At 39.6% G+C, this 13,589-nt stretch overlaps 1 protein-coding gene across 2 annotated transcripts in view; it reads left to right on the forward strand.

The window, feature by feature from the left end:
* col14a1a (collagen, type XIV, alpha 1a) overlaps positions 1 to 13,589 on the forward strand; it is a 146,116-nt gene that overhangs the window by 26,365 nt on the left and 106,162 nt on the right. For both annotated transcript variants that reach the window (XM_036006281.1, XM_031298735.2), the window contains exons 6-9: positions 11,935 to 12,090; positions 12,267 to 12,386; positions 12,557 to 12,721; positions 13,173 to 13,337. In XM_036006281.1, the coding sequence (XP_035862174.1) occupies positions 11,935 to 12,090; positions 12,267 to 12,386; positions 12,557 to 12,721; positions 13,173 to 13,337 (606 nt within the window). The remainder of the gene's footprint in view (positions 1 to 11,934; positions 12,091 to 12,266; positions 12,387 to 12,556; positions 12,722 to 13,172; positions 13,338 to 13,589) is intronic.

Raw genomic sequence — 13,589 nt, forward strand, 5'->3', positions numbered from 1 at the left:
TCGGTCCTTGTCCTCGATTAAGTAAGGGAGTTCATGGCTGAGTTGAGCTAATTATATGACGTGTGTGTGTGTGGATAGGCTAATGGCATTTCGGTCTTAAGTGCAGAGGTCAATTAGAATAATTAGCATCCACTTCCTTCCGGATTTTCCCCGCTATACCTCTTCTTATCTCCCTTCTTCATGTTCATAAATATAAGTTATATCACACTGTACAATTCTGTGACTGTGGTATGAACAACCTGGTATGTACTGCACATGTAGTTCAACCAGAAATGAGCCAAATTGAAAACGATGTGATTTTAAGGAGGCAAAAAGCACTGTGCATGCAAAAGCACATTTTTACATAAAGTTTATCTTTCACATTACATACATAAACTACAATGGGATAAGGTTATTGTAGGAGAAACTGCAGTTAAAGAAGAATAAATGCAATACCTAGCTGGACATTTGATATGTGTCATTAGAAGTGACACATTTAGAACCAAAGTATACCTTGAATGCCCTTTCATAATTTACTCATTTAGCCCCTCTTCTTTTATTACCTCTTCATGCCCTTTTACACGCTTTCTGTTTCTCCACTTTGTTTTACGGCCTGACCTTTCCTCTTTTGTCCCCTAAGCTCTCTTCCCTATTTTGTCAATCCTGTCCTCTTTTGAGCTCTATAGTTTTACTTTGTGGTTGACAAAGCACATTGAACTGTTGTTTGAGGCACATTCATTGCTCAGAGGATCGTGGGTTAAAAACTGATATTGTATCAATAGTGGAATATGGGCAAATCATAACTTTGTTTTGCTTACATTTCCATGATTTTTCAGTGGCTTGTAATAACTAGTTTAGCTGCAGTAAATCCTCCTTACATAGTTTCCTGACTCTACCACAGAAGTGCTTAAGATGACTGTACCTTCTTTTGAGTTGATGATTATATACATCTATCAAATAAATAGTTGCTTGCTTGACTAAGACTAACCACGAAACAGAAACAGGGTGGGCTGGCAGGCAAACTGTCCCTCCTGCAGAATTAATAAGTAAGCCAGTATTGTATTGAATAGTGACAAAAATAAAACCTTGTTTGAGAGCCACACCCATCTCTCGGAGGTTCTTACAATGTGTGCATGGAGCTAAAAAATAACCAGACATGATAAGAGGGACTCAACTTTCAACACAGTTCAACAAGTGTGTTTGCGTGTGTGTGTGTGTGTGTGTGTACCAGACAAAGAGATTAGAGGGAGACAAACAGAAAGACAAGAGCAAGGCAAGGCAAACAGAGACAGGTCGAGATGGAACGACAGATTCAGAGGTAGGGAGAGAGACTGTTTATAGAGAATGTTTTGCTTTTAGCATACATATAGAGTTTGTTCTGTCAGAAGTCTGTGTATTCAGCGAAATGGAACAGAACAAGACAGTGGATTAAAGATCAGGAGACCAAGCAGGGAAATGTCTCCGGTGGAATGTCACAAACCGCCTAAAAACAGCTATCGGATTACACCTTAAACCCCACTGGATCACACTACTTACACACACACACACACACACACACACACACACACACACACACACACACACACACACACACACACACACAGGCCCACAGGTCTCACAGATGAATATGAATTTTTGCGCCCGGCTGAGTTTGCCTGAGTTGCTCTGAGGGCCACTGAGTTAACGACAGGTGTATCAATCTGCTGTCTGTCTCTTGATTGAATAAACGAGCCAATAACACAAAAAAAATCTGGTTTATTGGGAGAAACAAAACTGCTGTAGGCAGGCTAAAACAGCTCTCTGGGTTCATGCTCAGGTTGTTGTAACATTGAGATGGTCGCTAGTACTATTTTTTTGTAGTCTCGCTTTGCCAGACCCTCCTCCAAAGCTGAAGGAGAATCTGGCTACTCCACAAAGAATTCGGGGATGGAAACGTAAAATACATGCATCCGGTGGAATTTCCTGCAGCACTGGAGCAATCCCGGAAGTGGAATGCAAAGGATATAGACTATATTTGTTGTAACCACTGCAGCTACTACTACTACTACTACTACTACTACTACTGTATTGATTCTTTTCCAATGCCATTGTCAGGATTTTAACAAAAACAATCTCATCTTGACGTTCATTTAGTAGCTGTTCTGGAAGTTTTGTTCATATCACATTAACTTGAATTGTAGATGTTTAAATTACCATTTTTCTGTGCACTTTTGTCCACGTTGATTTAATAGTTGAGCATTTAAGTTAATTCTTGACTTTGGAAACAGCATTTGACAAAACAATTCTCATATTTCACAATCTTAAGGTCCAAGTAATGCTCTTTTTTAAAGCTATAGTTCGTAGTTTCTGTCGCCCCCATGAGGAATTGACAAATAATGACAACAAAACAGTCGGCTCGTCCACATGATACAAGCCTTCCGTAATTGCGCATCGCCCCCACCCCTCCCCAACGCAGTTGTTAGTAGCCAAGGAGGACAAGGAGAATTAAAAAAACATGATGGACTCTTCAGAAGAGGTAATTATCTTCATTTGAGTTTTTGCGCGTGAAAATCGCCAGGCGTCACAATCTTCTGCATCAAAAAGTTACGCACTAAAGCTTTAAAGGACAACCCTGACATATTGGGGGAAAGAAATACAGTGACTGTCTTAGTCAGGGGCGGACTGGGACCAAAATTCAGCCCTGGCACTGTAGTCACACCAGCCCACATTACCATGCAGCCCCACCCACGGACACGTGCATTCACTAATTACATTTGTGTACAGATGGTGAAATAATATAAGCAGTACCTTATGTAACAGATTTTTAAACATTTAATGTAAGTAAATGGCAAACAATGCTTACTACTTTTTAAAGAGCACACGTTTATAACAAATGTACACATACAGTCTGTCTGTTGATGCCGTTTGTGCTCAGAATTGGCTTTTGAGGAACACATAAAGCAGGGGGGGTCTGGTCTCCCCCAGGAAATTTTGAGGGTAAAAGACTTCAATTCCTGCATTCTGATACATTTTTGGGCACCAATTTATGGTAACAATGTCTATATTTATGGCAAGGAAATCACAAAATTCTGGTGGCAGGTAACAATTTAAAATACTAAATATAATGGAATATTATTATATTCAGTAGTCCAGTAAGGGGGCTTTCACATCCGGGACATGGGCAGGATACGACAACACTTTACCCCAAGGTCCAGTTGTTTAATTAGCATGAACAGGGCTTTATGGTCACTTTTTTTCCCCAAGGAGCACGTTTTGCTCCCAAGTTGAAAAATGTAGGATTGACTTAGTAGGCTACTGCTTTTACTGCCAAATTGTACAATAACACAATCATGTTATGGATACAAAACGTTATGAAGTGTAATGTTTTCTATATTCTATTGATCAAAAATGATCAGTGATGTTGAGACTACAGTGTAATGGACCACCACAGTTCATGCATACATGTGAACCGTGGATTAATTGCAGAGTTTAACCTACATAGTGTAAAACGTGACACTATGTGAATGGGACACAGCAGAAAGACGGAGCAGAGCAACGCTGCTTGTTCAGGGTTGTCATGTGTACTCCTATAGGCCTACACTTCGCATCAGGCGCTAAAACCAACTGTACCAAAACACTGAACTGGACTACTATTTAACGCGACAACGAGACATTTTTAACCGGTAATGAAACTATCTCAATTTAATACTGATGCCGTCAGACGGCTGCGCGGACGGACAGCAGTCAGAGCTCCGGCGGAGCTCTCTGTCTGTCAGCAGCAGCTTCTCGCTGGTCCCCCAGAGCAAGTGCTTGATTTTGACTGAATGTCCCAATTTGAGCAACTTCTGATTGGGTCGGTCGGCCCATCTCGGGACCAGCGTGGCCGTTGCCGACTGGCCAAATGCTTAATTTGTTATTATAAATATTATTAATATTATTATTATAACCATAGTGAAATCGTGCAAGCGATAAAAACCCGTTCTCTGTGCTGTCGGCCTGTAAAGACAATTTATTTGTATATTAAAAAAAAAAAATCTGACCGGCCCACATTAAAAAAAATGGTCCGGCCCCTCTGGCATTTGCCAGAGTTGCCAGATGGCCAATCCGCCCCTGGTCTTAGTAAAAAGACTGGTAGCAAGGGGAAAAATATAATATTTATGATGTCTTCAGACAACTCCAAATTATGAAAATAAGTGCCCCACCATTGAATCATTTTAAAAATCTGCAGGTTAAAAAAAACAACAGATATCTGTGATTTTCTTGTTGGTTGGAATTCTTAACTAAATGCTTTGTAAATTTGCAGGTACGGAACCCATTAGACATATATTATCTCCCGGGAAGTGAGAATAATGGAATTTTTGTCTCTTCTTTGGCACGTGGTTAAACAGCTAAACACTAAGTTATGATATGGAAAACTGGCCAGCAAGGTCAGTTTTTCCCTTCATCGTGTCTGCCTCTTTAAATGCCATCCACATTTTCATCTCAGTTTGGCGGAGCACTTAGCAAGACACACCTACACATGAGCAGATGAGGTGGAAAGGACAGTGTACATTTTCTCTACAACATAAAGGAAATTGCTGATTTTGAAACAATAGGTTCTAAATTTTAAACAGCAGGCAGGAGAAATAGATCTTATTAATATCCATCCTGAAATGATATATTGAGGGAACATTTTACAGGGGTTCACAATGAGAGAGGCAGTGTACTGTATAATATTCCCATTTCACGTAAGTGTGTTTTAATATTGAGTGGATTATTACATCAAAATTAACAAAACATAACTATTTGGGAATAAATGTCCAATTAGTTTTCTAATAAATTAGCCTCATCTTGGAGGTGAAGTGCTGTTGTGTTGAGTGAGGAATAGTGGACCCAAACGCAGAGAGAGAGAGGCAGGCAGGAGCAGCGTAGAAACTCAAAGGTTTATTTCCTCAAAAAACCAAAAAGGCAAACAAGGAGTCCTGTGAGCTGCAGGCAAGAACTAATTCCGGGGAGAAAAAAGGAGAGACTGACGAAGACACACACTGACACGGGGGAATACAAAACGATCTGACACGAGACAAAGGGAACACAGGGGTGAAATACAAGAGGTAATGAACAAATGAGGAACAGGTGACACGACAGGTGAAACACATCAGGGCGGGGCAGGACAATCAAAGGCAAAAAGTAAAACTAGACATGACAGGACAGAAAACAGACTATCAAAATAAAACAGGAAACCAGAACGACAGACAGGAAACAAGAAACAACCTAAACACAGAGACTTGACACAGAACACAGAATACAGGAATTAACCAAAACATATACAATAAACCAGGAGATAACTGAACAGAAATATACAGAAAATACAAACACAGGGAACATGAACAAATAAACAAAGACAACAGAAATGAACAAACAGGTAACAGAAATAACCTAAAACCATAACAAGTGCTCTTCTAAAAGCAGGTTCATGGGGGAATTCAACCTTTCCTAAAAGAATAAGGGAAATATTCTCACTAATGTGGGGATTGTCGCTGCTCCTATCCATCCATCTGCATGCCCGTTACTGTTCTTAATGTAAATTCCAGACACTGAAACACAATCACAGAGGTGGGGGAAATAAAACTTAACTAGAGAGAGATTGAAATGACAGCACACTCTGTCTGATCCCTGGCTAAATAGAGGTCAGCAATAAATCAAGGCTGGCTAGGAAGAACTACTGTTAATGAGAACAGAGTAGAGGGAGGAGGGAGAGGGTGGAATCGTTTTTTTTTTAAAACAAGATAAGAGTGTGTGTTTGAAGATGTGCTGTGTGAGTCTCTGTATTTATTTGGTTGTATATTGTGCATACATTACTTTCCCAACTATAGCCATATGTTTGAGTGTGTGTGTTACTTCCAGGGAGTAGGAGATTACAAAGCAATCTGCTTTGCTTTAATTAATCTGGCCTGTTTTGCAATAACATGTAGCCTATATGTACATGTGTTTAAACCTCTGTGTGCTTTATTTGTGTGTTTGTGTACTGCTACAGTACAAGTTTTACTACTAACTGTGACTTCTACTATTTGTCTATAGCATCTCTCTCTTGTAGCTCCCAGTTCAGTCTTTGTCGCTGCATATCTGTCTTTGCTCTACTACATAGAAGGTGTGGCCAGCCAACAGTGGCTTCCATTGTTGCACTCACATGTTTAACACCCATTTCTCAACTTCCACACAAGTTAATTCAATTGTCTAGGAGCCACATATTTTTTTCCCACAGCACTGCAGACTGCACTGTGGGCTGAGTTGTAAAATGTGGTCGCTCACTCTTTCATGGACACCAGGTGGACGGTCTGTCTAATCATGTGCTCGCATGCCAGTTATTGTGGGTGCTTGTCCAATTGTGTACTCACATGTAAATAGGTTTGGTGATGGCAGCGCCTTTTTCTAATTGCGTACTTCTATGCAAATAAGGTTCAGATGTAGTTCAGCCAACCTTATGGTTCACAAACAGTGAATATAGAGCCATATCTACACAAATCTGCAAATTCAGCTTGATGACATAAAATGTTTGAGCAACACTGGTAGGCTACAGGGCTGGATGGTTTTGTGCCTTTTCCGTTTAATCAATTAAAATGACATAATTTCAACATCAACATTAGAGCCTTCTTTACAGATGATATTTTGTCATGTCACAGTAGGAAAAGCTCAGGTTTAAATAATAGAATTAACAACGGCTCAATTTAGTTTGGCTGCTTCAGTTTCAGGGTCCAGGTATTGTGCATGCTGGCTCACTGTCACATTGTCATGGCTTACTGGGACAATTGAACAGAATGGAGCCATCGTTAATGTAATCAGTAAAACCTGCTGTGAAAAAGGCCTTTAACATCAGCCGAGGTTGTGGATGGGTGTGTTTACCTGGTTGTAAGTGTAAATTGATTATGCTGCAAATGAAACCACGTATTTCTGGTTATACTTAAATCTATGTACAAAGACAATTGCGCCTATGTTAACAAACAACCGGAACATTGCTTTCATTTTTGCATTTGCAAAACAGCTGTTGAAAATAATGTAATTTCTTTGCTACTGTTACGAGCTATGGTTAGCAGCTATGCTAGTCACATTTAGCTATCATAACCAAAGTAAATGATACATTAGATATCGAGCCATAGACTAACACAACTTTTGGACACAGAAACAGTTGCTGTTTAGACAGACACTGTCTTGTTCATGTTAACATTGTCTTCTTGCTTGATTTTTGAACAATGTTTGAATTAAGCCAAAGAAAGTTGGCTTTCAAACATAAACACTTTGTTTTGATTAATGTCCATGGTTAAACCCGCTGTAACATAGCAGGCAAGTAAAGCTCAAATACTTGGTTCCTGTCGTGTATACCAAGAAGTCATTTTGGTTGACTGAAATGTGGGTTTCAGCTCCAATAGCTGGCTGTGGTGTAAAACGCTCTCCAGCAGAGAAAAGGAAACTAGCCAAGCTCTTCTGCAGTAGTAGTATTTCTGCCATCCATGATGTTAGAAACATAAAAAGGTTGTTAAATGTAATACAGATACAGAGGTTTGGCAAATTATTCAGCTATAGATATGTCATATCTATTTGTCAAGTGTCCCTTTAACTCTTACCTTTATCCTAGCATCAAATCTGACCTTAACTGTAACATCTCTACCAATAAAAGGCCTGTAAATTTGTCAGCACTTGATAAGATTTTCCAATTTTTTTCTATCCTCATATGAACATTTGCATCCCCTTATGAATAGAAATACAAGAACACACACATATATAGTAGGATCATTAGTGGAGTTTAAGAAAGATTTCTGTGCTAAACAAAGCCTGTATCTTATTAGTTAGCTGCAGAGATGGACAGAGTGACATGAGACAGAGGCAGAGAAGAACAGCAGTAACCGTAGACTTGGACAAAGGAAAGACTTGGCATCACAAAATATGTCAATATATCTGCTGTATTTTATCAAACCCAAATACAGCATGTTGCTCGCTCCCTGGTTTTATTTCTTCCTTCTTTACTTGTTTCCCTTCCACCCGTTCACACTTGTTTCTCCTTGATTTGCACACAGACACAGTTAGCCACTGTTCCCCAGTAACTGCACTTTGACCTGCAGCAAAGGCGTTAGACGGGAAGAGAAGAGGGGGGAAAGAGGTAGAGAAGAAGAAAGGCAGATGGGGCTTAGAGGGAGTAGTAGGACCTTTGGCAAGTCTGCTATTGTCTGGCAGTAAGACAGAGCAGGGGAGAGGGATTCAATAGCAGCTATAGTAGGTGACACCAGGGACAGTTGTAACACTGTTTGCAATTTTTGGCAATACATCAAAAAACATTTACACTGGAATAACCAATTTGAAACAAATCCTCCTGAGATACTGAAAGCATTCTCACTGACATTGTTTGGAGGGAAACACCATTGTGTGTGTATCCCTCTGTCTCCCTTAACTATATTCTTTGTGTGAATGTGTTTGTTCTACACACATCTGCAACATGATTGCTGAAGTTATTCTGATGATAGTGGATTATTTTCTCAAACACTGAGGATATTTCATTTTTGAAATTGTTCATTACCAAATATATTCAGATAGACTACAGATGGGTGGAATTGTTTTGTTACAGGACATGAAGTAAAACCAATGAGGAAAAAATAATAATAAAATAATAAAAAAAAACATGTAATATTTAATTAACACAAACCTACATTACATCTTCTGTAGCTTGAAATGAATGAGTACACGGATACCAAAGTTGCAAAAAAATACACTGAAGTGCTCATATTATGCTTTTTGGCTTTTTCCCTTTCCTTTATTGTGTTATATACCTTTTTGTGCACGTTATAGGTTTAAAAAGTGAAAAAGCCCAAATTCCACCCCAAAGGGACTTAGTAGTCCAGCCTTGTGACGAACGTGCGTCACTTTGTAACACACGTTATAATGCTCGCCTAGCTGCTAGTAAGGCACACCCTCATACTCTGCTTCTGACTGGCTAGTAGTCCTTACCTAGCTACTGCGCATGTGCGACTCCCAACAAAGATGGAACAGAAGTGAGATGTCTCACTCTGTAGCTAAAACAGAGAGCTCAACACACAGGGTGAAAAGAGGAGCTGCAGCAATGTGCAGTACAACAAAAATATGGTGTTTTTTGAAAATTAAACCACATAAACCTATTCGGGTACAACCTCTAAATACAATTATGAATCTGAAAATGAGCATAATATGAGCACTTTAAAGTGTGTGAGGTTCTTCAGCAACTTCCATTTATCTGTCCAGCAGGTTGACTGGCAGAAAACTGTGCATAATGTAATGCACACACAGATATGAAAACACGCAACCTGGGCAGAATGAAAAAACAGTAAAATCATGACTCAAGGTTTCATGTTTACTGAGATTGATTATCTACCTTTGGCAATTATGGAAGTTTTTTCTCAATCTATATAAGAATGAATGGCAGCAAATTCTTTCTTCAAGGAAAAACGGCCCTCGATAGCTAACTAAACTGACTGTTTACAGACGTCAGGGGGGATAATGTGAAGGCGAGGGGCAACCTTGATTATTGGTTCATGTGTACAACACCAGTGTTATGAAGGACGTTCTCAACACTCTGCCAACAAAAGATTATGGAATGACCAGCGAGCTGTAATTAGCTGTAATTACGACCCTCTAATCCTTTGTTTACCATCTCCTTCGTCTGACTTGATGGCTTTTCACATTGCACAGAACCCACTCTCCCTCTCTGACTCTTTCTTTCTTAACCATTAGGTTCATCGTCTCTCTATTTACCCACAGTATCAACAGCAGTTACTATAGATACTAACACCCCCTGAATATCTCTTGCTTTTTATCATAGAATAGCTCCTCAGCTTTCCCTTGTGTATATCGCTTTTAAGGGAGCCTTCTCGGTGCTTAGTCATGGTTCTTTCTTTCGATTCTTTAACCTTAAAGTTTCTTTAAAGGCCATGCTTGTTTGTTTTGTAAGAAGGGAAACTCGACAAAGAATAATCTTTTCACTCTTTGGCTTCTCAGCCTTTTTGCCATTTTGCTGAAACTCTCAAACTAAGAAATGTCTCTTCTCTTTTCAGTGGGATAGTTGAATAATTAAAATTATTTTCTTGCCCAGGTTAGGCCACCCTAGTGGCCATCATATACAGTCAGTTGTTTGAAAGAGTGCTCTTCCTCCTTAAAAAAACTTGTGACCAAGTGAACCCTTAAGGATACAGTCATAATCATCTTGGCTTTTTCAAAACATTAGCAGAAGAGTATTTTATAACAGCACGTCAGTCTTTTATGCTATGCATTTGCAAATCAAAGATTGTTATCAGCTATCTCTTGTCTTGTTGTCTTCTCTTCTCTTCTCTGTCTGCCGTCTGTAGCAGATGGATAGTTCAAACAGTGAGACAGACACAGACAGCGGACAGAAGGCTATGTCTGGAAAATCACTTCTTGAAACAAATTCCTACGTGGCTTATTGTTACACTATGTGTCTTTTATGAATTTCAATCTTGAGATGGTGTTGGCCTGACATGATAGCCACAGGCGGTACAATAAATGTTCTGTATATCTTTCCCGGGAAAACAAAAACAAAAAAGATTGCTTGCCAAAATATTGCAAGTCTCAGCTCTTTCTATGTTCCATCTAATGTGTTGTTGTTCACTTCAGAGTCATTCATGCTAGTGTGGATTTCTGACAAATAGCCCTAGACTGGGGAGGATAATTTCCCTTTTGCCACCTAATAGCTTCTTTACTTTTTTTATTTGGATTATTTTACAGGTGATAGTTGACAGTGTACAGAGAGGGGAACACAAGGAAAACAAAATTCAAACAAAGGTTTTGGGACTCACCCAGGACATTGCAATTACCCAGTGTGCACCTGCGCCACAAAATTAACATATGTTGCCAAAGCATAGTGAGAAATTGAACCTTTCACTCTGCGGTCCTAATCGAGATATTAAAAGCAGCTAGTCCCTTTTGTGTTCAGTTTGGATTGGTTTTGGTGAAATTATTAACCAGCAGCAGTTGAATAATTTACATTGACTCATATGATATCTCTCCACTCTGTCATCTTTGTCTTAATATCTTAAACCTACTTTTGTGAGCAGAAATGCAAAGTAATAATTCTCATTTCCTACAGTCAGCATTCTCTTTTTTGCCTTTCTTCATTAAAACATAAATGTCCAATCTGATCAGCATGTTCTGGATTATTCACTATTACTTTTGTAGACAGATGAGGGATTATAATGCAACTTTAAGTGGGTGTATTCATTTTAAGGATATCATATCTTGTGTTGTATTGCATTTTATTGTGAAGCACTTTGTGATTTTTATCTGTGAAAGGTGCTATACAAATAAACTTTACTTACTACTTACTATACAGGGCTGGATGACAAGATATGCAGTTATGGAATTATGATTAATTAACAAGTGTGTGTGTGTGTGTGTGTGTGTGTGTGTGTGTGTGTGTGTGTGTGTGTGTGTGTGTGCGTGTGTGTGTGTGTGTGTGCGTGTGTGTGTGCGTGTGTGTGTGCATGACTGCTTAACAATATTGACTCATATATATCCTCACTATTATTTTCAGGTGGAGATTTTGCTTTAAACCTGTCTTTCAAGTGAAAAGTGAGTTAGTTTCCGTAATTTCAGGAAGAGGAGGCACCACAGAGTTAAAAGGAGGCTCTCAAGATGGCTGTAGATTTACGGGTTATATTGTGTATTACTGTATGCAAATTAAATTGTCTGTGTCTTTTTTACATGATTTCTAATTTTCTGAGTTTTGTTTTTGGCTGTTTGGTTTACAGTGTGTGTTTTGTTCAATAAAGAAAACCTGAAACCTGTAGACTTGTGTGTTTTCTGAGTTTTGGCTGAGAAGCCTGCACATCAAATAGAAAACATTATGTTTTCAATGGAGTTATCTTTTCAATTACCCATTTATTAGTCCTTTATCCTGTCTGTTTGTCCCTGACTGTAGTCAAGTTAAAATTAATGTCAGTCTGTCTTTTCTCCTACTTTTAGTTGATCAGTTTGTGTGCCACACTGAGGCCATTGCAGACATCGTGATCCTGGTGGACGGCTCCTGGAGTATTGGTCGGCTCAACTTCCGACTGGTCCGCATGTTCTTGGAAAATTTGGTCAATGCCTTTGATGTTGGCATCGATAAGACAAGGATAGGTGGGTCCCTGCTACTTTCAACAGATGGGCACACCATGTGACCAATATGGTCTTCTGATGTTTGTGTCCATAATTCCTCTTTTTGCTTCAATCATTTTTTTTAAATGTTTGCATATCAGCTTTATTGTGTGTGTGTGTGTGTGTGTGTGTGTGTGTGTGTGTGTGTGTGTTTGTAGGTCTGGCTCAGTACAGTGGTGATCCCAGGATAGAATGGCATCTAAATGCGTTCTCCACGAAAGATGCCGTCATTGATGCCGTTAAGAACCTGCCATACAAAGGAGGAAACACTCTCACAGGTGCTAGATTTTACTGATACTACCATTTTGTTTTGATTTGTTTTCATTTCCCTTCTTTTGTTTTTGCTCTTAAATGACTTTTTCCCTTTTTTCTGACTTTTTCCTTCCATCCACCCTGGTCCCTCTTCCTCATTCATCCCTCTTCTCTTTCTCCCTCTGTCTCTTTCCAGGCCTTGCGTTGACCTATATCCTGGAGAACTGCTTCAAGCCTGAGTCTGGCTCACGGGAGGGTATACCCAAGATTGGGATCCTCATCACAGATGGGAAGTCCCAGGACGATGTCATACCTCCTGCAGAGAGCCTGCGAAATGCTGGGGTTGAGCTGTTTGCTATTGGTGAGGGACGACACAAACACACACACCTGCAAAAGACATTAAGTCTGAGAAAGAGTCAGATCTGTGCAGCAATGAGTTAAAAATCACTTCCTGTCTCTTTAAATCCTGTCAGTAATGTTTCTTTGAACTGATGTTAGTTAATTTCTGTATGTTTTCAACCTGGACCCTATTTTCCCATGCATTTGTATGTAAGTGACTAATGTGAACAAAAATCTTTAAAATCTTACGGGGAAATAGTGACCGTCGATGTACGTCCACTAAAAGTGCTTGTTTTTGCCACTGGCTCAGATGTTATTATTAGTATCGGACTACATTAGGGAATGTGTGGAAAAATAGGGTCCAGGTTGAAAAATACCAAAATTCTGCTTTAAGGCTGACAATCACACTTCTAATACTGGTGTGGTCACTATATGTAATGCTACAAATCATATGTCTGACCTTCCTTTCCCAGGTGTTAAGAATGCTGATGAGAATGAGTTGCTCTCCATCGCCTCAGAGCCGGACAACACTCATGTCTACAACGTGGCCGACTTCAACATTATGAGCTCCATTGTACAGGGTCTGACCAAGACTGTGTGTGAACAAGTGGAGCTGCAAGACAAGGACATCAAACAGAGTAAGGGCTGGGTTATACTAGAAAAGAAGTGTTTCGAATGACGTGTTGTCCATCCAAGTAGGCCACACTGGGAGACGGCGTGAAAAGCCAGCTGTCATAGAGACGAGGGGACGGAATATAATTTAAATACGGAGAGAAATGGCACACGTTTTCATTTCATTGTCTCTTCTGGAACGCATTTACTGTATACAGTGGTGTTGCACTTGGTTGTTCATTTGACAAGTGGCAGAAATAGTTGTCAGTCACAGTAGT

The sequence above is a fragment of the Sander lucioperca genome, chromosome 10 (genome assembly GCF_008315115.2).
Source record: "Sander lucioperca isolate FBNREF2018 chromosome 10, SLUC_FBN_1.2, whole genome shotgun sequence".
NCBI lineage: Eukaryota > Metazoa > Chordata > Actinopteri > Perciformes > Percidae > Sander > Sander lucioperca.